Source organism: Dreissena polymorpha, chromosome 8, assembly GCF_020536995.1.
Source record: "Dreissena polymorpha isolate Duluth1 chromosome 8, UMN_Dpol_1.0, whole genome shotgun sequence".
NCBI classification, from domain to species: Eukaryota; Metazoa; Mollusca; class Bivalvia; order Myida; family Dreissenidae; genus Dreissena; species Dreissena polymorpha.
The window spans coordinates 96,565,134-96,589,948 of record NC_068362.1 but is presented as its reverse complement, the minus strand read 5'-3'; the positions used below and the strand labels follow the sequence as shown (position 1 = coordinate 96,589,948).

Here is a 24,815-nt window from a genome sequence, read left to right as displayed (position 1 = left end):
GAAACAAATGTTCTGTGTGTTCATATAATGTATAAACGATTGTCCGGGTTGTCAAAATAATGCAGGAACGATTGTCCGGGTTGCCAAAACAACGGAGGAACGACTGTCTGGCTCGTCAAAACAACTGAGGAATGACTGTCCCATTGTCAAAATTAGCAAAGGAACAATTGCCAGTTTGAAAGATTTTCCACGATTCGTTATTGTTTTCCTCAAAATGAAAATTCCATGGTCTGATTTCATGGTCCCTACCCAACCTCTTCACTGGGTTCCCATACATATCATTATTCAAGTCAACCACTAAGTATAAAGAAAATCCGCACTGGAAAGAAAACAAGAGCACCGCATAACGGGTGCCAATGCTCAGCTGCAGGTGCTGTTTTGAATAAATTAAACCTTGTCAGTGACCTCGACCTTTGACCTAGTGACCCAAAAATGGGTGTGGCATGTAGAACTCATCTAGGTGCATCTACATATGAAGTTTCAAAGTTGTAGGTGGAAGCACTTTGATGTTAGAGGAAAATTTCAAGGTTTTAGCACGGCGGACGCCGGACGCCGAGCTGGCTATGACAATACCTCGGGTTATCTCCGAAAACAGCCGAGCTAAAAATCAGCTGAAAAGGAGGAAAAATCTAACCCCAGCAATAATGCCCCTTTAGATTCAATGCATCAAAGCCAATAACTTTCAGTACGTGTAATTAATGTTGTTCTACACACCAGATAGGAGATAGTGGAGTTCTCAAAGTCCGAGCACAATCTGGACAGGATAAGAAGCAGGGCTGGTGGGGCTGCCCCCCTCTCCCCACCCCCCTCACAGAAGTCGTGGCACACGGTGGTCAGGTGACGCACGAATGCCACCACCAGACCCTCCCGCACACCTGTCGTGCAGAACGCACCACGGAAATAGGGCTTCATGGCGAACGTGATGTCCGGAGCAATGAACACCTGGTGCATTATGAGAAAAACGTATGTACTTATAAACACTATTTATGAGTCTAAAAAATATTCAAAATAATTTAGTCAGGAAAATGTTAATATTCAGAACCGCTGAAACACTTGACCACTTAATTAACAGTGAAAAAAGGAAATCACTCAATAATAATCCATTACAAAATAAAAATTGAAATAAATCAGGGCTTAGTCTTAAATTAAAAAAATTAGGGCTACAACTCAACAAATTTTGTAAAAGGAGTAACAATTTGGCTACCATTTATTCTCCATAAAACTCCTTTAAACATTTAAATCATATATATTAATATAAACAAGAAACCGTCGGAGACGGGTGATGCTCCCCAAAGTTTTTTTTTGTCACAATATTGCACTATATATTCAGATAAAAGGAAACGTCTTGAGGCGCATAACTTTGAACAAAATAATACGATGGATGGTTTAGCAACTTAGCAAAAATTTCAAAGGGCCATAACTCTCTAAATACATCATCTAACCAGAACTCACAAATAACATGCGCATCTCCTCAAGGTAGTTAAGCTTCCCATAAAGCTTCATTGAATTCCAGTCAGTAGTTGGGCGGACAAGAATTGCACTATATGTACAGTTTATAGAAATTTCAAAGGGCCATAACTCTGTGAAAAATCATCCGACCAGAACCGGCTGATAATATGCACATCTCCTCTTAGTAGTGAAGCTTCCCATAAAGTTTAATTGAATTCCTGTCATTAATTGCTGAGAAATAGCCCGGACAAAAACTGTGCACGGACGGACACACGCAAGGACAGACAAAGTGGCGACTATATGCTCCCCCCAACAAATTTTGGGGGAGCATAATTAAATGTCTAAAGAAAACTTTAAGCCAAGCTGGAGCATTCATACACTATGTAAATGATAACAAGTATTTTTCATAATATAACTGGAACAGGCAGGCAGAGAAGAAAATTACAAGTCCATTATCTGCATGTTTGCGAGGACACCTTAGCAGTTATAAATCTAAATGTTATAGCGTTTATTCAGTTATATGCCTTGTTCTGGCAAAATGTGGCTAAATGGGGGTGCTTAAAGTGTTGTCCCAGATAAGCCTGTGCAGTCTGCACTTTCAGCCAAAAGTGAATTTATGTTAAGAATAGAATTCCTTTCAAACCAAAATTCCATCAAAGTGCAGTGTCCCAGAGATTAGCCTGTGTAGAATGCACAGGCTAATCTGTGATGACACTTATGCACATGCTTTCAGCCCAGTTTTCCCAGAACAAGGCTAATATATGAGCGAGCAGGAGATCAGTACCTGCAGGTTGGTGAGCACAGACTATGAGCGAGCAGGAGATCAGTACCTGCAGGTTAATGAGCACAGACTTGACCTGGTCCACAGTGTTGAGCTGAACACCACTGAGTAGCTCCCCCAGGTTCAAGGCTGCCTCCTGCTTGCCTGCAGGCCGGGGAGACGCCAGGTTCTGACGTACGTCAGTGAGGCAGTCTGAAACACATATTTTTACTATCTTGATAACAACAAAAGACTTTGTTAATGTTGTACCCCAAAACGCCACTAATATGCTTAAATTGTCCCTCCCCCCCCTTAAACCGGCTTTTTGCCCTACGTTTTGCCTTTTTTTATCAACAGCGAAGTAAAATGCCCTTTTTAATTTACTGCGCCCTGCCCCTATGCCCTCCGTGGAAAACACTAAGGACTGATCCAATATGGCAATCTTATTTCCTGTTCCTCACACTCAACTTAAATGTACCTGATAGCCTGATGAGTAAAGGTTCAGATGATGTCTGTTAGGCAGTCAGCCTGATAAGGAAAGGTTCTGACGATGTCTGTTAGACAGTCAGCTTGATGAGGATAGGTTCTGATGATGTCTGTTAGGCAGTCAGCCTGATCAGGAAAGGTTCTAATGTGTCTGTTAGGCAGTCAGCCTGATGAGGAAAGGTTCTTAGGATGTCCGTTAGGCAGTCAGCCTGATAAGGTAAGGTTCTGACGATGTCTGTTAGGCAGTCAGCCTGATGAGAAAAGGTTCTGACGATGTCTGTTAGGCAGTCAGCCTGATGAGGAAAGGTTCTGACGATGTCTGTTAGGCAGTCAGCCTGATGAGGAAAGGTTCTGACAATGTCTGTTAGGCAGTCAGCCTGATGAGGAAAGGTTCTGACGATGTCTGTTAGGCAGTCAGCCTGATGAGGAAAGGTTCTTAGGATGTCCGTTAGGCAGTCAGCCTGATAAGGAAAGGTTCTGACGATGTCTGTTAGGCAGTCAGCCTGATGAGGAAAGGTTCTGACGATGTCTGTTAGGCAGTCAGCCTGATGAGGAAAGGTTCTGACGATGTCTGTTAGGCAGTCAGCCTGATGAGGAAAGGTTCTGACAATGTCTGTTAGGAAGTCAGCCTGATGAGGAAAGGTTCTGACAATGTCTGTTAGGCAGTCAGCCTGATGAGGAAAGGTTCTGATGTTGTCTGTTAGGCAGTCAGCCTGATAAGGAAAGGTTCTGACGATGTCTGTTAGGCAGTAAGCCTGATGAGGAAAGGTTCTGACAATGTCTTTTAGGCAGTCCTTACAAGTTTTCTGATACACCTTCACTTACTTGGCTGTTCTACATCTACATTTAGTCTAGGTAAATAAACATATGTAAGATGTAACCTGTGCAGGGCAGACAAACATGCCTGAATCCTATTTCTTTTTAATATAGATGTGGTGTCAAGAGTTAAACCTGTCATGGTGCATAAGTATGGTGTCATTTCATGGCACAAAAATTCAAAAGTTCAAGACAGTTGTATATCATAATAGAATTTTTAAGACTATGTTGTTTGCTAAATAGGGAATAAACATAAATTGCTAAATATACAAGCTGTCCAAAATTATATATCAAATTTGTGAGGGAGGGTTAGAAGTGTATAGTTAATGAGGCAAGGAGTGAGGGTACATTTTTTAATTACGACTAACAGGTCACGCTTGCTTATGGTGGGTAAAAGAAGCAAAGCACAGTTTATAAAAAAAGGAATGGGTATATATGACCTGTGCTCTAAGAAAACAGGGCTCAATGCATGTGCATTAAAAATCATCACAGATTAGTCTGTGCAGTCCACACTGGCTAATCAGGGACAACACTTTCAGCTCCTATGGTGTTTTCATTCTCAGAAAATCTCTTCTAAGCAAAAAACAGATTAGGCAGAAAGTGTTCTCCCTGATAAGCCATATGCATGAAGAACAGTTATTCCAAAGTGAGGCTCATATTGTTGTGATATGACTACAGGATCCTGCCTGCTACCTGCAAAGTGTTGTTTCAATGACTCCAGGTAGTGGTCCACTCTGTCCCTTGCCGCTGAGGAAACAATGTCTGTACCCGCCCTGCAATCACACAGGTAAACAACAGCTTTACACAATGTCTGTACCCGCCCTGCAATCACACAGGTAAATAACAGCTTTACAATGTCTGTACCCGCCCTGCAATAACACAGGTAAACAACAGCTTGATACAATGTCTGTACCCGCCCTGCAATCACACAGGTAAACAACAGTTTTACAATGTCTGTACCCGCCCTGCAATCACACAGGTAATCAACAGCTTGATACAATGTCTGTAACTGCCCTACAATCACACAGGTAAACAACAGCTTTACAATGTCTGTACCGGCCCTGCAATCACACAGGTAAAAAATAGCTTGATACAATGTCTGTACCTGCCCTATAATCACACAGGTAAACAACAGCTTTACAATGTCTGTACCCACCTTGCAATCACACAGGTAAACAACAGCTTGATACAATGTCTGTACCTGCCCTGCAATCACGCAGTAAACAACAGCTTGATACAATATCTGTACCCGCCCTGCAATCACACAGGGAAACCACAGCTTGAAACAATGTCTGTACCTGCCCTGCAATAACACAGGTAAACAACAGCTTGATACAATGTCTGTACCTGCCCTGCAATTACACAGGTAAACAATAGCTTTACAATGTCTGTACCCGCCCTGCAATCACACAGGCAAACAACAGCTTTACACAATGTCTGTACCCGCCCTGCATTAACACAGGTAAACAACAGCTTTACAATGTCTGTACCCGCCCTGCAATAACACAGGTAAACAACAGCTTTACTATTTCTGTACCCGCCCAACAATCTCACAGGTAAACAACAGCTTTACAATGTCTGTACCTGCCCTATAATAACACAGGTAAACAACAGCTTGATACAATGTCTGTACCCACCCAGCAATCACACAGGTAAACAACAGCTTTACAATGTCTGTACCCGCCCAGCAATCACACAGGTAAACAACAGCTTTACGGTAAACAACAGCTTTACAATGTCTGTACCTGCCCTGCAATCACACAGGTAAACAACAGCCTGATACAATGTATGTACCCGCCCTGCAATCACACAGGTAAACAACAGCTTGATACAATGTCTGAACCTGCCCTACAATCACGCAGTAAACAACAGCTTTACAATGTCTGTACCTGCCCTGCAATCACACAGGTAAACAACAGCTTGATACAATGTCTGTACCTGCCCTGCAATCACACAGGTTAACCACAGCTTGATACAATGTCTGTACCCGCCCTGCAATAACACAGGTAAACCACAGCTTGATACAATGTCTGTACCCGCCCTGCAATCACACAGATAAACCACAGCTTGATACAATGTCTGTACCTGCCCTGCAATCACACAGGTAAACCACAGCTTGATACAATGTCTGTACCCACCCTGCAATCATACAGGTAAACAACAGCTTGATACAATGTCTGTACCGGCCCTGCAATCACACAGGTAAACCACAGCTTGAAACAATGTCTGTACCTGCCCTACAATCACACAGGTAAACAACAGCTTTATCACAGACAAAAACAGCAGTCCCTTCTGGGGTAATGATGTCTGATTGCCATCAGTTTCATTAACCTACCTTAAGTAGCTTTCATTTATGGCAGGATGTTGATTTAAGTTGGCATTTATTTATCTAATCATGTCAACCACAGTTTTGGTATAACAAAAAGAACTGAAATCATAAGTTTACTCACAATCCACAATTGTGTTTCATCAACTTAGCTTAATTTCTTATTTTTATAAACGCAGGATCAAGTCTTCAGATAGGGAGACATAAACAACTGAAACAAAAGTGCATATCCTTCATGTGGCAATCTATCCACCCACCAAGTTTCATCAACATTGTTTAAATACTTTTTGAGTTATTCTAGGATACAGATTTTAGTTCTAATTTATTTATGTAACCTTAACGTCTAATGCAGGATCAAGTTTCTGATGGATGGTTGGACACAGAAACACACAGACACAGATGAACTGGAGTAAAATCTATGTCACCATCTGGTACTGGTAAAAGACGAATTAGGCTGAGGAATAACACCATAACTCAGGGGTATAATATTAGCAGAAACCTTAGAGCCCCTGGTTCATAAAATTTGTGCTAGGCCCCTTCTGAGAAAACTTCCTAGTACTTTATATAAAGAGCTACAGGAAGACTGCTAAAAACAAGAGTTGTGTTTGTCAGAAATACAATGCCCCTTTCTGCGCCGCTTTGAAGCCAAATATTTGACCTTTGACCTTGAAGGATGACATTGACTTTTCACCACTCAAAATGTGCAGCTCCATGAGATTCACATGCATGCCAAATATCAAGTTGCTATCTTCAATATTGCAAAAGTTATGACCAATGTAAAAGTTTTCGGATGGACGGAAAGACTGACAGACGGAGTGACGGACGGACTGACGGACAGTTAAAAAACTATATGCCACCCTTTTGGGGCATAAAATTCTCATGGTGGGGAAAATTTAATTTCCAAACTCAATTATTTCATTAAAATGCATTTCCAAACCAAGAGCATGTCAATTAAATCCACACAAAAAATTGCAAGAAGAATTCAGCTCCTTAATAACACAAAGTTTCTTATAAAGTTTAAGGACTTTTTATGGCATAAAACAGTTACTACTTTTTAATGGTTACTACTCCATTTGACTACTATTCTTAAAATTAAACTTTATAAATTGACGTAATAGATAGTTTCCTGCAATACAATTTACAAATGTTTTAACATTGTTAAATAAGCTTAACAGATTTTAAACGTGAAGTACCTACAATGGAATGACATTGTTTTAAGCATACAACTGGAGTATTTAAAATATTGGTCAATGAGAATGCTTAAAAACAATCAAAATTTTATTTCCATTCCAGGTTTATCCCTTTTTTCATCATCAGCAACCAAAGGACCATCATGATTCTCTAGATATAATGGTTGCGTTTGATAATACCTTCTGTAAACACCTTTACCTTGAGAAATCTGTGTCAGGCAGAAGCTTGTTCATTGCCTGCAGGCGTCTGTGAAACCTGTCCAGGGCTCGAACAAGGATCGTGTTGTCACCAGTCTCTCTCTGCGGGGAGCAATCACACAAATATTCATTATAATGGTAACAAGGCTATTGTCAAGCAATATGGTCTCCTACCGGCTCCACTATTGTCAGAAATTCCACCATTTTCAGATTTAAAAAAATATAATTGCCATAGCAACCACAATTTTTGACGTAGGAACAAAATGAAATGATGTGCATAATGCCATATTGCCATCTATCCATGTTGCAAGTTTCATGAAAAAATATTAAGAACTTTTAAAGTTATCGCAGGATCCAATAACCACTTTCTACCGTATTTCTAGTCTATTTGTTGCCATAGCAACCAGAATTTTTGCAAAGGAACAAAATGAAATGACGTGCATAATGTCCATATTGCCATCTATCTATGTTTCAAGTTTCATGAAAAAATATGAAGAACTTTTAAAGTTATCGCAGGATCCAGAAAAGTGTGACAGACAGACAAACAGACAGACAGAAAGACTCACAGACGCACAGAGCGCAAAGCACAGGTCCCCTCCGATGAAACCGGTAGGGGACAATAAATGTGTTTTAATACAACATATACATTACAATTTCCTTAGTAAAACTTATAATAAAACGTTAAAATCATTACTTTTCTTGTGATTAAATCGATGTAATTGTGTCACTTATAAAACTTACCAATTAACAATAAACACATCATACATGTACTATCAAACATGTACTATGATATTTAAAGGAAGGCATTTCTGCCACGTGCACTAGAGAGCCAATACTGAGTGGCTACATAAAAACTGGAATCAATTCACACCATTTGACAGAACAAAGTATTCTGATACACAAGACATATATATTGTTTGGAATGCTGGACAAAAATCCTCCCGGACAAAACCCTCCAGTCAGTTTTATAGAGGCCAGACAAAAACCCTCGCATGAAAAAACGGGGCCGGACAAAAACCCTCCCATGAAAAAACAGTGGCGGACAAAAGCCCTCCCGTGAAATCTGAGCCACGAATTTAAGTACCAAAGATGAATTACATAAGTAATTCAAACAATTAAGTTTCATGCAAACGCATAATTAATTGTTAACAGAATTTCACTTTCATTATGAAAGGGTTTCAGAAAGTCCCCGGGAAGCATGTTTTTGCATGAATGCGCGTATGACGCGATTAAGCGTTGCTCTGTACCGTATTGCATTCAATCTAAATTTAAATTCACTTGTCGATAAATGGCCTCATTTAATGTTTAAATTTATGTTGTTATTATATTGGATTATCGGATATATATGCTCATTAGAAAAGCAGTATGTATACAGTTAATAGACACACATTTTCTTCTTTCAATTTTACACCCTTGAAAACACAATACACACAATGGGTAAATTTTTCGGATTAATGAATGCAACACTGTGTGAAACAATTACATTTTTCGGTGTTTAACTGCTTTCACGGGAGGGTATTTGTCCGCCCCCGTTTTTTCATGGGGGGGGTTTTGTCCGCCCCCGTTTTTTTATGGGAGGGATTTTGTCCTCCCCCCCCCTATGAAAATAATGGAAGGGTTTTTGTCCAGGAGTGATTTTGTCCGTATTCCTATTGTTTGTTTCTTTTGACTTTTCGTCTATTTCCACCAGTATTTCAACCAACTCATGTTGGTCAGTTACACACATGTATTGTTTAAAAAGGTTAAGTACACATGGTTATGCCAGTAACTGACAACTGAGTCCTCCATACTTGAGTCCGCAGGAGGGGAAGAATGGCCGCAGATATAATTCCCTGACCATTCTCAACACAATTCAAATATCCTGGTCAAGTTCAAACAAGAGATCCTTAGAGATTTGAAGTCCAGCCCTCTACAAACCCAGCAACCTTGCCCAGTAACACAGAACATAAACCGTGGTCAGATTTTTCTATATTGTCAATATGGAGCCGCTTTAGCTCTTTCAGTGCTGGAACCGAATTTTGAAGGCCTTTGCAAACAGTTTGGATCCAGATGAGATGCCACAGAATGTGGCGTCTCATCAGGATCTAATCTGTTTGCTATTCTGATAGTATTCTTTGAAAAAAATCAAAGAAAATGCTAATTTTAGAAATTCAGCAGACAACATTTTAGCAGACGAGAAATTTCCCAGCATGCAAAGGGTAAGTCATATTGGTCATATCCGGGTGAGATAGATGAGAAGTGCGTACCTCTAGCTGGATCCTCATTTTCACAGCCTGAAAGTACTGCTCCATCAAGGAGTTGACAAAGTGTACAAGCTTCTTCATGGCAATGTTCTCCAGGGCCTCACTACAACAGGCAAACATGTCATTATATACTGGTATACAGCAACGTACTTTGAATAATTGTGTCTTGTTTTGAGAAAATTGGGCTTAATGCATGTGCGTAAAGTGTCATCCCAGATTAGCCTGTGCAGTCCGCACAGGCTAATCAGGGACGACACTTTCCGCTTCTATGGTATTTTTAGTTTCAAGGAAGTCCCTCCTTGACGAAAATCAAGTTTAGGTGGAAAGTGTCGTCCCTGATTAGCCTGTGCGGACTGCACATGCTAATCTGGGATGACACTTTACGCACATGCATTATGACCAGCTTTCACAGAACAAGATACAATTGAACATCATCATACCAAAATGGATTTTATGCCATATGTGGCCGGAGTAGCTTCAGACCAGTCTGCGCATTCAAGATATCCGGTCACAAGCTACCCTGTCCTTTATGAAGCTATGCAAGGTTTGGTGGTCTCACTTGCAGACAGGGTAGCTCCTGCCCAGTTTTCGTTGATGCGCGCTGAGCTATGATGGCCGCATATGACATAAACACCCCAAATTGTATGACCCTGCTTAATTATTAAGTTAGAACAGAATACTAGGTAAGTGTTGTATACAGCTTAGTTGAACTGGAAATACTTAAAAAACTTAAAATATGAGCACGAAAACAAACTTAACATATAGTAATAAAGATATCAAAAATGAAAAGTTCTTATCCATGATTTTTGTAATTACTTTGAAAATATTATAAATACCTTTCGAAACATCAAATGCAATCAAACAGCATATGTAACTGACACAAATTCCTTCCATGACTCCTAATTGTACACACAAAGCTGTACTATTCTCTTATTTGACCTTGACCTTGACCATCATGCTAGTGACACAGATGTTGCAAGACACGCCTTCTACCCATTTTTGGCAAGTTAATTGAAATTGCCTGAACCAATCCCAATATAACAGGCCAGACAAGCTGAACTTTGTCATGTTCATACTTGTCTTGTTTGTTGTGGAACATGTCATTATACAAGGCAATTAGCATACTTGTCTTGTTTGTTGAGGAATTTGTCATTATACAAGGCAATTAGCATACTTGTCTTGTTTGTTGAGGAACATGTCATTATACAAGGTAATTAGCATACTTGTCTTGTTTGTTTAGGAACATGCCATTAAACGAGTCAATTAGCATACTTGTCTTGGTTGTTGAGGAACATGTCATTATACAAGTCAATTAGCATACTTGTCTTGTTTGTTGAGAAACATGTCATTGTACGAGACAATTAGCATACTTGTTTTGTCTGTTGAGGAACAGTCATTATACAAGGCAATTGACATACTTGTCTTGTTTGTTGAGGAACATGTCATTATACAAGGCAATTGACATACTTGTCTTGTTTGTTGAGGAACATGTCATTATAAAAAGCAATTAGCATACTTGTTTTGTCTGTTGAGGAACATGTCATTATACAAGGCAATTAGCATACTTGTCTTGTTTGTTGAGGAACATGTCATTATACGAGGCAATCACCAGGCACATATTGCTCAGGAACCCGTTGCAGCCACTGTCTATGAACTCCAGCACATCCTGAAGCACAAATAACAAGATTTGCGCTGCACTGTGGAGAAAAAGGGGGCTTAACGCATGTGCATAAGTGTCATCCCAGATTAGACTGTGCAGTCTGCTTTGATTGTATCTTTGTTTAAAGCAAGTCTCTTTAATGCAAAAATCCAATTTAGGCGGAAAGTGTCCTCCCTCATTAGCCAGTGCAGACTAAATAATCAAGTTTCAGACATAGGAAAAACCAATATACTACCCCATCCTTTTAGATGACATACTAGTTACTCGTATAATTATAAAACTTATGAGTTCAAAGGCAGAGAGTATCTAAAGAAGCCTGCGGCTTTCTATCCAACTAACCTTAAATAAAAAGGTTAAAAAGAAAGCATATGATATAGTTTCAGATTATTTATATGAGCCTCGTTCTGAGAAAACTGGGCTTCCTGCATGTGCGTAAAGTATCGTCCCAGATTAGCCTCTGCAGTCCACACAGGCTAATCAGGGACGACACTTCCTGCTTTTCTGGACATTTTTGTTATGGTAGGTCTCTTCTAAACAAAAACCAATTTTAGGTTTTAAATGTCGTCCCTTATTAGCCTGTGCTGACTGCACAAGCTAATTTGGTATGACACTTAAGGCACATGCATTACGTTTCATTTTCTCAGTGTATGTTCTCACCATGGGTGTGCTGGTGTATGCCTGCGCTGGCCTCTCAGGTGACTGGGGGGATGCCTCGCCCTTGGTCCAGGAGATCTGGTACTGTAACTCCTCCAGGTCACAGTCCAGCTTGTGTCTCGCACTGAAACGTAAACTGGATCTCTCATAGACGAATCCTCCGGGATTTCAATTGAAGCAGAATCCTGCTTTCTGATGCAAGCATTTTGGAATATTGGCACTTTTGACTCCTCCAAATTATTAACCTTGCATCATTTTGATGCAAATGTCACCATAAAAATAATATAAAATGTATTTTATATTACTCAAAATGTTATTTTTTTTAGTTAATCTTAAGCAAGCAAGTTATACAAAGAAACATTAGCAGAGCAATCAACAAATATCCAGCAACAAAATATATAGATAGTATTTTGACCCCTGAAAATTTCATTCGACCCCTTAAAATTTCAACCACAGGGTCATTTGACTCCTAGTTTTAGAAAGCTATTTAAATCCCTGGAAGGGCATATTCCTTCTATTGACATATGTGCTCTCCATTAATTCTAGTTAGTAAAAACTTAAAGAATATATTTTAAAACAGATCATTACCTATACTGACCATATCCTGAACTGATAATACCATCAACTTATAATATCCAGAACTTGACATATCCTGAAATGATCATGTCATGAACTCAATATAATTATATATCCTGAACTGATCATAGCATCACCTTATAAGATCATGATCCTGCAATGAATATAACCTTAACTCAACATTTTCTGAAGTGATCATATCCTGAACAAATAATTTCCTGAATCTGAACTGATCATATCCTGAACCGCTCATATAATGAACTCAGACTCACCTGATCTAATCATATCCTGAACTAAAAATAAATGTAACTCAAAATACCCTGAACTCAACATAAAATTGAACTGAAAATATTCCAAACTGCTTACATCCGAAATAGATCATATCTTGAAGCAATCATATTTTGAACAATCCTGATATTATCTTTTGCAGAAGTCATCGTCATCTCATCATAAGCTAATTATCACCTGAACAGATCATATCCAGAACTGATAATATGGTAAACATATCCTGCACCAATTATAAACTAAACTCAAAATTCTGAACAGATCTTATCAAGAACTCATAATATCCTGAACTGATCATATCCTAAAATCAACAAATAATGACATCATCATTTTCTGAACTCAACATATCCAAAACTTGCCATATCATAAGATCAAACCCTGATCTAAACATTCCCATACCTCCACCTTATTTAAAAAGGGTAGCTTCACATCAAAGATCCCACCCCAACTACAGCAATAAGTTCACATTTGATCCCAATAGCAAATGTGTCACAAGTAGCTCATACTGTATCCCAATACCAGTATCCCAATAACAAGTGTGAGTCACAAGTAGTTCATACTATATCCCAATAGCAAGTGTAAGTCACAAGTAGTTCATACTGTATCCCAATAGCAAGTGTGAGTCACAAGTAGTTCATAATGTATCTCAATAGCAAGTGTGAGTCACAAGTAGTTCATACTGTATCCCAATACCAAGTGTGAGTCACAAGTAGTTCATACTGCATATCAATACCAAGTGTGAGTCACAAGTAGTTCATACTGTATCCCAATACCAAGTGTGAGTTACAAGTAGTTCATACTGCATCCCAATACCAAGTGTGAGTCACAAGTAGTTCATACTGTATCAAAATTACAAGTGTAAGTCACAAGTAGTTCATACTGTATCCCAATACCAAGTGTGAGTCACAAGTAGTTGATACTGTATCCCAATTACAAGTGTGAGTCACAAGTAGTTCATACTGTATCCCAATACCAAGTGTGAGTCACAAGTAGTTCATACTGTATCCCAATACCAAGTGTGAGTCACAAGTAGTTTATACTGCATCCCATTACCAAGTGTGAGTCACAAGTAGTTTATACTGTATCCCAATACCAAGTGTGAGTCACAAGTAGTTCATACTGTGTCCCAATAACAAGTGTTAGTCACAAGTAGTTCATACTGTATCCCAATAACAAGACTGAGTCACAAGTAGTTCATACTGTACCCCAATACCAAGTGTGAGTCACAAGTAGCTCATATTGTATCCCAATACCAAGTGTGAGTCGCAAGTAGTTCATATACTGTATCCCAATACCAAGTGTGAGTCACAAGTAGTTCTTTCTGTATCCCAATAGCAAGTGTAAGTCACAAGTAGTTCATACTGTATCCCAATAGCAAGTGTGAGTCACAAGTAGTTCATAATGTATCTCAATAGCAAGTGTGAGTCGCAAGTAGTTCATACTGTATCCCAATACCAAGTGTGAGTCACAAGTAGTTCATACTGCATCCCAATACCAAGTGTGAGTCACAAGTAGTTCATACTGTATCCCAATACCAAGTGTGAGTCACAAGTAGTTCATACTGTGTCCCAATAACAAGTGTAAGTCACAAGTAGTTCATACTGTATCCCAATAGAAAGTGTGAGTCACAAGTAGTTAATACTTTATCCCAATACCAAGTGTGAGTCACAAGTAGTTCATACTGTATCCCAATACCAAGTGTAAGTCACAAGTAGTTCATACTGTATCCCAATACCAAGTGTGAGTCACAAGTAGTTCATACTATATCCCAATACCAAGTGCGAGTAACAAGTAGTTCATACTGTATCCCAATACCAAGTGTGAGTCACAAGTAGTTCATACTGTATCCCAATACCAAGTGTGAGTCACAATTAGTTCATACTGTATCCCAATAACAAGAGTAAGTCACAAGTAGTTCATACTGTGTTCCAATAACAAGTGTAAGTCACAAGTAGTTCATATTGTATCCCAATACCAAGTGTGAGTCACAAGTAGTTCATACTGTTTCCCCAATACCAAGTGTGAGTCACAAGTAGTTCATACTGTATCCCAATACCAAGTGTGAGTCACAAGTAGTTCATACTGTATCCCAATAATGAGTGTAAGTCACAAGTAGTTCATGTTGTATCCAAATAACAAGTGTGAGTCACAAGTAGTTCATACTGTATCCCAATAACAAGTGTGAGTCACAAGTAGTTCATATTGTATCCCAATACCAAGCATGAGTCACAAGTAGTTCATAATGCATCCCAATAACAAGTGTGAGTCACAAGTAGTTCATACTGTATCCCAATAACAAGTGTAAGTCACAAGTAGTTCATATTGTATCCCAATAACAAGTGTGAGTCACAAGTAGTTCATACTGTTTGAGGAACTCCTCACAGAGCTGTTCTGCAGGCTCCCTCAGCTGTAAAAGCAGGTCCACACATTCAGCCAGCTGTCGGGGACTGGACTGAATATATAGCAATATTGAAACTGGGTGATATGCCTCACCATTGAATAAGTAGGCAAGATATTGTGTCAATGTTGGATTAAGATTGTTTAATTGGATGAACATGTTTGGACTTAGGTAAAAAGTAGGTAAAAATATGTTTTCTTTTAAATATAGTAACATTGAAAAAAGATCACCTGTATTCAAAACCCTTGTCTCTCAACGGGAAGGCAGTGGAGGAAGACCAAAAAGTGACTATTGCAGCCCCCACTCCCTATCAGTTACTCCACTTAACCCTTTAAGTGCTGGAACCGAATTTTGAAGGCCTTTGCAAACAGTTTGGATCCAGATGAGACGCAACAGAATGTGGCGTCTCATCAGGATCCAAACTGTTTGCTATTCTGATAGTATTCTTTGAAAAAAATCAAAGAAAATGCTAATTTTAGAAATTCAGCAGATGACGTTTTAGCAGACGACGAATTTCCCAGCATGCAAAGGGTTAAGATGTTTTCCTACAGTTCTAAACTGACCAATTTCAATGAAGACTCTCCACACATACCTGTTTGTCATGGAACTGCTGTTTGAGGGTGGCTGCCAGTTGCTCCATGATGTGTACACAGTCTGTGTTGATGCCCTGGAAGCTGGGCATGTGCTGGTACTGCAGCAAGATACGCTGAGCCTTCGTGTAATACCTAGAATATACAGCCACCCACCACAGATATATATGAGCCTTCGTGTAATACCTAGAATATACAGCCACCCACTACAGATATATATGAGCCTTCGTGTAATACCTAGAATATACAGCCACCCACCACAGATACCGTAATAACTCTATGTTTTCGGACACTCTAAGTTTTCGGACACCCCTTTTTTTAGCAAAAATAATTATTTTTCGTGACTCTTAATTTTCGGACACACGAGTTTTTGTTCATAATTAATGTCTCAAAGTTTTCGGACAGTATATTTTACAGCGCTATTTTACCAAATATCGGTCCTGATTTCGATATCTAATGACACTTTGAACATGGGGTTTTACAACCAGATTAACATTATAAAACATGGTAGGTGCATGCCTGAGGGCAACGGACCATTACATTTGCTTAATTGGGTAAATTACCTGTAAACAGATATTAAACAATGGTTTCGCCCGATAGCATAAGCGTTATGACAACTACCAGGGGTAGTGCCAATTAACAGTTCAATTATCTAGCGCAATGGTACTACCCCTTCTCAGTAAAATAACTGTGACAAATACTATACGCTTCAAAGTGTGATGCAGCTTATTGCAAGTTTTACGAACAATGGAAGGTGTTAGACAACAGCTATCGGAAATGAACAAATAAAGAATTCATAGTTTGCTTTTTTATTGCGTTAATTACAGGTTCATACTAGCAAGTATCGGTACATCACATGCTCATCATCGAACTCGTTGGTCAAAGTACAACTTCATAGTAACTTTCTGTCAAATAAATTCAGCATTCAAAATTATTTAAAATACAGTGCAAACATATATAATTGTAATTAATACTATACGGCATGGTATTTTACAAGCGCGTGCTATTACCGGTAGTCGTTGATACAATTGACGCTATTTTCGGACACTTCAATTTTCGACTCTAAGTTTTCGGACACCTGTATTTTGTCAAATAATTTATGTATCTAAGTTTTCGGACACGAAAGAAAATAATTATTTTTAAGTGTCTGAAAACATAGAGTAATTGCGGTATATATGAGCCTTCGTGTAATACCTAGAATATACAGCCACCCACCACAGATATATAGTATTACCTAGAATATACAGCCACCCACCACAGATATATAGAATGTACAGCCACCCACCACAGATATATAGAATATACAGCCACCCACCACAGATATATAGAATATACAGCCACCCACCACAGATATATAGAATATACAGCCACCCACCACAGATATATAGAATGTACAGCCACCCACCACAGATATATAGAATATACAGCCACCCACCACAGATATATAGAATATACAGCCACCCACCACAGATATATAGAATATACAGCCACCCACCACAGATATATAGAATATACAGCCACCCACCACAGATATATAGTATTCTTTGCTCCTCAAGGTCCTTACTTAGACAATATAATCATCCACTGAGCAATGATGCAATATACTTGTATGGGGTTTTATGCAATTATTGAACATTTTTATTTTATTTTTGTTAGATCAGAAAGTCTTAAACGTTAATTATTCCATATTAAAGCTCTGTAATATGGTACATTTTTAAACAATAATAAGTTGATTTAATTGAACTTATAAATCTGTGATTCAAAGCATTCAGCAGACAGGTGCAACTTTGGTTTTAAAGACTGGTATGTTATATACTAGTAAGCATATAATGCTAACAAAAAAAGCCTAGACCTATGAGTGAAATTCAAATATAAAACAAAAAGTTATTTTTCTCACATTTTTTAATGACAAAATAATGTGACAAAATAATGTGCACTAAGAAATAGACAACTATTCAACTGTTAAAAAACAGTGAACATTACAAAAAAACAACATAATATATGCCCATCTAATTTGTATAAATTATGGTGCGACTCACAAACTCTGATGGGACATGATGAATTCATTACAATTTAACAACTTAAACTTTTCAAATATCAAGTTAAGAAGAATGTCAAATACCTATACCTGACTGCCTGACTGTATGCCTTCAGCTCTATGCATTTCTTCAATCTAGCAGGCAACTCAAACAGGAATTGTAACTGAAATGACATTTAAAAAATCATAGTATATTTTCACACTACCAACCATATATCTACACAACAGTGACAGCTACAATTATTTAATATTTCAACAAGAGATGTGTTTGTCAGAAACACAATGCCCCCTACTGCGCCCCCCTACTCACCCCCCTACTGCGCCGCTTTGATTTATTTTTATTTTTTTATCATTTGGCAGGTACAGATAATTATCTCCCTTTGAAGCTTATTACTTCCCTTGGATTTGTTTTTTTGACCATTGACCTTGAAGGATGACCTTGACCTTCCACCACTCAAAATGTGCAGCTCCATGAGATACACATGCATGCCAATATCAAGGTCCTATCTGAAGAGACATAGAAGTTATGAGTATTTTTCGAAACCTAAACGCAGAAACCTAAACACAAAGTGTGACGGAAAGACAGACGTACGGTCCAATCACTATATGCCCTCCTTCTGGGGCATAATAAAAAGGAGAAAACTATTATAAAAGCAGCAATCATATGAAACATATTTATTTTATAAGCATAACCATGATAAACAATAACATTTAATGCAGTATAAATGGTTTTAGTTAGCATTTACATGGATCACAATGAAAACTATTTGTGTTATAAGAATACATTTTAGCATGTGGTATATAAATAATATAAATGAGCAAAGCACTGGGAAAACCAGGCTTTCTACAGGTCATAAAGTACTGTCCTGGATAAGCCTGTGCAGTCTGCAGAGGCTAATCTGGGACAACACTTTCCGCTTGGACTGAATTTGTGTGTAGAAGAGACTTCCTTTGTTAAGAAACATTCCATATAAGCAGAAATTGCAATCCCAGATTGCCTGTGAGCATGAATAGTGATGCCTGACACCAAAATAATACATTGTAACCAAAACCTTGTTTCTGCAAACTTGTTACTCAAGCACTAAACCTTTTTAAGGAGTGAGTGTACGCCAGCTAATTTGGTGATCTGTTGCCTGCGATCATCGAGGGTCTGAGACACGCTGCCACTGAACTCGGTGATACGGGACATGTTGGTGGCAAGGTGATCCATCTCATCTTCCATCTTACGGAAGTCATTCTTCATCTGCCGAGGAGAGTATAGCATACTGATACGCTGATAACGGACTGTTATTAAAGACCTTAAAAGGGGCCTGATTTAATAAATGTTTCAAACCAAGGATAATTAATATTTAAACATTACTTTCTAAAATACATTTACCTTTCTGATTGTATCAGTCGCACTTATGAACTTGTTATAATTCTCATAGACCAATGTCTGCATGTCACTGTCAAGGGAGCGAATCTGTTTCAACATGTCTGATTCCTTGTCCATGAGTTCTGTGAGTGACTTCTCTTGAATCAGCTTACTCAAGTACATGTCCTTGTTAAAGTGGGCCCCGTCTATGTCGCAAGGGTCTAGGGATGCTCCACCGGCTTCATCCTTGTCAAGACCATAATACATTTTCAGCATCCCATGACGCTTGCGTCTTTGTTCAGGGTCCTCATCTGTCAATAATTTATTACATTATAAAACACCCAATGATTTTTTTTTATTGGGAAAAGTATCAGTACTAGCTCTATTGTGATCAAGAGCACCGCATAACGGGTGCCAACGCTCGGCTGCGAAAGCTTGTCAGATTTTTTTCTTTTCTTTTAGAGGTCAAAGTGACCTTGACCTTTGACCTAGTGACCCAAAATTGGGGGTGGCGTGTAGAAATCATCAAGGTGCATCTACATATGAAGTTTCAAAGATGCAGGTGGAAGCACTTTGGTTTTAGAGCCAATGTTTAGGTTTTGGCTTGATGCCTACAGGGGACGACGAGATGGCTATGAAAATACCTAGGGTTTTCTCCGAAAACAGCCGAGCTAAAAATTAGCAAGAAAAAAATGAAATTGGGAAAATTGCGGTCGTAAAGTCTTCAGGTTGGAAAATTGGTCTATTTGATTTGTTGCTAAGAAATACTTTAAAATTGATAAAGAAGTGTTGTCAAGTTGTCAATATCATAGGTTCAAGCCATAGCGCTGCAGAGGGAAATTTTAAAAATGATGCATTTTATTAACAAACAAAAAACATCTTGTTTTTGGAAACCTTCATTTTGGATTTTATTTGGACAGCAATTGGGAAACTTTTAGTGTGTTCCCCTTGGGGAAAGTACTGTTTTCCGGTACTTTATAAAGAAGGGAAAAATTGCTGGACACCAGAGATACATCTGAACATCTGTTAATCTAGACTCTGTGTTTGTTCTAATGTGTGTAAGTGTGACTTACAGGTTTTTTTTCCCCCTTTTTGTGAAGATAGCCCATGGCTTTGGAATTGGGAATTTTATCGGCATTTTCATGAAATTGGGAAAATAAATTCATTAGCTGTTTTTCCACAAGAAAAGTCCACTGATTAGGGAAATACTAAATTTGACATAATTCTTTATAATCATTCAAATTAAAAGAACAAAATCATATAATAATACTTTGTTAGATGTAATTGATTCAAATTGAGATGAAATACGCATTAGACACTTATTTTAAAAAAAAAATTTTTTTTTTGGAAATTGGGAAATTTTTGCCACATTTTGGGAAAAAAGTATACTTTTGGGGATTGGGAACATAGCCGAATTTCGGCTATAAAATCGGGCCAAAAAAAACCCTGACTTATTATCTGAATTATTTTGTAAAAATTACGCATTTAGCTAAGTTTTTTGTTGGTCAAAATCATGAAACATTTATTGTTCACAACTTTCCTTATAAACCATCGGCAGGTCATAAATGAGACAAATTTCCACGGAAATGGTAAATAGACATTGATTAAGCAAACAAAATTGTCAATATCATCAACCCATACTAAAACTGTCCTTAATTTATTTCTACAATTTCAATAAAAAATACAATACAGGCGGAAGTGTCATCCTAGTTGCAATAATTCAACTCTAAGCTTTATAGCCCAATGGGCTGCTTCGAGTTGCAATGCGCTCTCTCTTGTCCATGGGTCCAAAATGTTATCAAAAATGCAAGGGTTAAGGAACACTGAAACTGCAAGAACTTATTAAAGTTTACATATTTAAACCACAAACTCATCCAAATGGTACCATTAAAGCAAGAAATAATTGATTTTATTGACTTAGGTTTTGTTTTGTACGCTGTATCCGCCATATTGGAAAATTGACCCAATATTGGTTAGGTCGCAGTACACCAATATTTTGCACGTCGGGTTATGTGCTCCAGCCTATGAAGTCGATAACGATGTGGTATTCGATACAGAATACACTGTTTCAAATTTAAACATAAACATGTCAGCAAGAAAAGTGTGTTGAAACATTGCCGTGTTTTTATAGAGTGCATGCAAAGGATAACATCCGTAGGTTGCCATTCAGGTAAATTTAACATGTTTATGAAGTTTATTCATTATTTTTCTCAATTTGTCTCGAACGACGTCTGTTTAGTGAAGTGCACAGATTCGCTGCGCTGAACTGCACCCATGTTTATGTAGGGGTGCATATGGACTGCCAGAGCCGCCATAGCAAAAATTATCAAAAGGCTCTGGGAGTCCGTTTATATGGACTAGTGTTATCCTAGTCAATATAAATTGCCGCCATAGAGTCTTTTGATGATTTTTGCTTTGGCAGACTCTTGGCGTCAATAGTCCACTCTATCTTTTTAATAGCGAAAGTTTTCCTTCTTTGTCTATATTGATGCGCAAGGAATTTGGTGCGCAACATTCAAGCCCCGATATCAGACAGTTAATATCAACGGATTGCAATAATATTTACATACCTGTGTAGATAATTCATTTCTCAATAATGTTCCGTAAGAATTATGTAATGAATCTTTCAATTTTGCACGCCTGACCAATTTAAATCAACACACTACTCACATTTTCCATTCCAATCGCTGTGCCCGCTGTATACCGCAGGTAGATTTTAATCGATAACCCAGCCTATTACACTGTATTGCCTTCTTCTGATTGGTTGATATTTAAATATTTCATAACATGACGAGAGGTCAGTGATTGTATTGTGATTTAAGCAGAAGTTAAACTGTAACAAATTATGCCTTTTAACTTCAATTCGACGCTATTTGAGGTAAAAATAGACTTCTTAACTAAAACTTTATGAGTTGGTTATGTTATGTTGCAATTTTAAGCATATTGATATAATAGCATTGTATTCATTTTTCGTTATGGTTTTTACAGACCGGAGTTTCAGCGTTCAGATTTATTCTGAACGCGAATTATTTCAGCTAGTGTTATCCCTGATTAGCCTGTGCATATATTTAACCCTCTTTTTACAGAGCGATATTCATTTGCAGAGAGTAATGGAACAGCTACAGAAGTCAAGTTAACAAGGACCGATAGAAATAATAAGAAATGAGCCTGGTTCGAACGGTTTGTGGGACGAATAATCACATCGCGAAATGTAAACATGAAATAAAAAGGAGGTTAATTGAATTTATTGTTCTTATTTTAAATTGCATCCTTATAGATATATTGTTAAAACATGCTCACCTATGCCACCAGCAGCTGACATAGTTGATTATTTATTAAGCTGTTCTGTGTTGACAAACCGTAAGACAAAACGCTTTGTAAAAAACACAAAGGGTTACGATACACCAAGACAAACTGACAATAGTAAAAAACATGACATAGGAATACATTTAAAAAAAATGTATGTCGTGTATTAAAACACGCAAAGTGGAACTCCTGACCGGACAACATTTTAAAAGTGTTTCTTCTATGTATAATCATCAATCGGATTCAGTAAATTTAGAAATTTAAAAGTTAAAATCGCATTTCATCGATTGTTTAGATATACGCGTATTTCTAACATGACGTTTCAAATACGCTTTCAATTTTGAAAGTCTGACAAAATATTGCTGCTGATGTTTCGAGTTTCGATTTCCGGTGTAGACAATCTCTGTTATATTGCTTTTATATATTGGCCCACTCTTGAATCATGCAGAAAAAATCCGTCTAATCATATTATATCTACATCTACTACGGTATACTCCCGAACAATCAATCATGATTATAATTGGGAGGCGCGTTGTCAGGGAAACCAGTGTTAGCCAGTTAAAAAGTGCATCTAAAAGAGAAAGTATTTGAGATATATAAAGTAAAGTAAGATTATTCCAGAAGTGCAGTGTTAGGTTAAAAATAAAATAAAAACAGGGGCTACAAACTTAGAAGTTAACCTCCCCGAGTCTCGTTTTGAAGGAATCGAGATTGGGGCTTGATTTGACCATGTATGGAAGACCGTTCCAATACCTTATAGTGCGGGGAAAGAAGGAGGTCATGTGATACTGGGTGCGTGATCGGGGGATTAAAAAGTTTAAATTTCTTGTAGGGGTAAGGTGACAGTGATCCACGTTGACTAGCTGGTGTTGGATTTTATATAACATGGTGAGGGAGTTGGTCATGCGACGTTGGGCAAGGGTGTTCCAATGAAGGGTCTGTAACATAAGGATGGTGTATGAATAGTCATTCATGATATACCGGGCTGCTGCGCGTTGGACCCCTTCTAGTTTGTTTGCCAAGTAGTTTTGCCAGGGATGCCACACAACTGAACAATATTCAAGTTGTGGGCGTACGTACGTGGTATAGGCAGCTTCCTTAACCTTGATATTTTGGGTCCTAACGTTTCTCTTAATGAAATGGAGGGAGTTTATGGCCTTAAGTGATATATTATCAATGAGCTTTGACCAGTTTAAGTCCTTAGTTAGGGTTACCCCAAGGTACTTGGCATTGACAGTTGACTTTAGTTCGATATTATAGAGGGCGTAGGGGAATATGATGGGGTTTCTTTTTCTAGTTACACGTAACACCTCGCACTTATCAGGGTTAAATTCCATTGCCCAATCTTTTTCCCATTGTTCTAGTTGGTAGAGGTCATTTTGGGGTTGTACTGAATCGGACTGGGACTTAATTGTCAGGTAGACTACAGTGTCGTCAGCAAATAACCTAGCATTACTTTTTGTGCTGTCAGGGAGGTCATTAATATGTCAGTAAGAGGCAGGGACCTATGACTGACCCTTGTGGGACATCAGACATAACTGGGAGTTCATCCGAGATATGACCCTCAACTGCAACTCTCTGTGTACGGTTACTGAGGAAGGATCTAATCCAGGATGTGACCTCTAAGTTCACCCCAAGCTTGGATGAGCTTGTGGTGATCGACCTTATCGAATGCTTTGGAGAAATCCATTACGATTACGTCAGTTTGTTAAACATTTTCTAGAGAGTCAAATAGTTCTTGGGAAAAACTAATCAGCTGTGCCTCGCAGCTATGTTTTGACCTAAATCCATGTTGAAAAAGGGTAAGGAGCTGGTGCTTATCAAAGTGGGATATTAAGTTTGAGACAATAATGTGTTCCATCAGTTTAGAGACAATACATGTAAGTGATATGGGTCTGTAATTACTTGGTTTTGACCTTGATCCGTTCTTGAACACAGGGGCTATGGTTGCTTTCTTCCAGTCTGATGGAACAATACCTGAGCTAAGGGATAATTGGAATATCCTACAAATGATGGGTGAAATCTCTTTGTGAAGTTCTTTTAGGATCCGTGGTGAAATCTGGTCTGGGCCGGATGCTTTGAGGGCATTTGAGATTTCACCTTGTTTATAAGGGTGCTGCAGGCCTGCTGTAGGCTGAGGGGCTGGGGCCGAGAGAATACAGATTCAAACTGTCTATTTAGGATGTTGGCCTTGTCAGTAGGTTTTGTGTGGGTGATACCTTCTGACTTGAGTGGTGACACTCCGAAGTTTTCGGACTTGTTGTGTTTGACAAAGCTATTATTTTTTTTGCTTCTACCTGGTTGTGAGTCACCCTCAAAGATAACCGTTTCTAGGTAAAGCCAATAGGACTTTCTTATTTGGCTTTAAATGGAGGCCTTTATGGTTTTGAACTGGGAAGTTAACTTTTGGTCTGCAGACTTTTTATTTTTGATTTGTTGGTATAATCTGTCTCTTCGTCTGATGAGTCTAATAATTGATGGGGTGA

General features: G+C 38.4%; 1 protein-coding gene across 2 annotated transcripts in view; it reads right to left on the bottom strand.

Moving 5' to 3' along the window:
* The window catches only part of LOC127843256 (vacuolar protein sorting-associated protein 51 homolog), a 33,687-nt gene extending 11,265 nt beyond the window's left edge, over window positions 1–22,422 (bottom strand). The window contains exons 1-13 of one of the 2 annotated variants that reach the window (XM_052373121.1): window positions 22,324–22,422; window positions 19,048–19,334; window positions 18,757–18,912; window positions 17,760–17,833; window positions 15,634–15,766; window positions 15,007–15,095; window positions 11,786–11,918; window positions 11,034–11,134; window positions 9,472–9,571; window positions 7,227–7,327; window positions 4,205–4,284; window positions 2,280–2,422; window positions 715–942 (exon numbers count right to left, since the gene is read on the bottom strand). In XM_052373121.1, coding sequence (XP_052229081.1) covers window positions 715–942; window positions 2,280–2,422; window positions 4,205–4,284; window positions 7,227–7,327; window positions 9,472–9,571; window positions 11,034–11,134; window positions 11,786–11,918; window positions 15,007–15,095; window positions 15,634–15,766; window positions 17,760–17,833; window positions 18,757–18,912; window positions 19,048–19,334; window positions 22,324–22,345 — 1,647 coding nt within the window. In that variant the 5' untranslated portion in view covers window positions 22,346–22,422. The remainder of the gene's footprint in view (window positions 1–714; window positions 943–2,279; window positions 2,423–4,204; window positions 4,285–7,226; window positions 7,328–9,471; window positions 9,572–11,033; window positions 11,135–11,785; window positions 11,919–15,006; window positions 15,096–15,633; window positions 15,767–17,759; window positions 17,834–18,756; window positions 18,913–19,047; window positions 19,335–22,323) is intronic. The other variant, XM_052373122.1, reaches the window with a different exon arrangement.
* Between the last annotated feature and the right edge of the window lie 2,393 nt (window positions 22,423–24,815).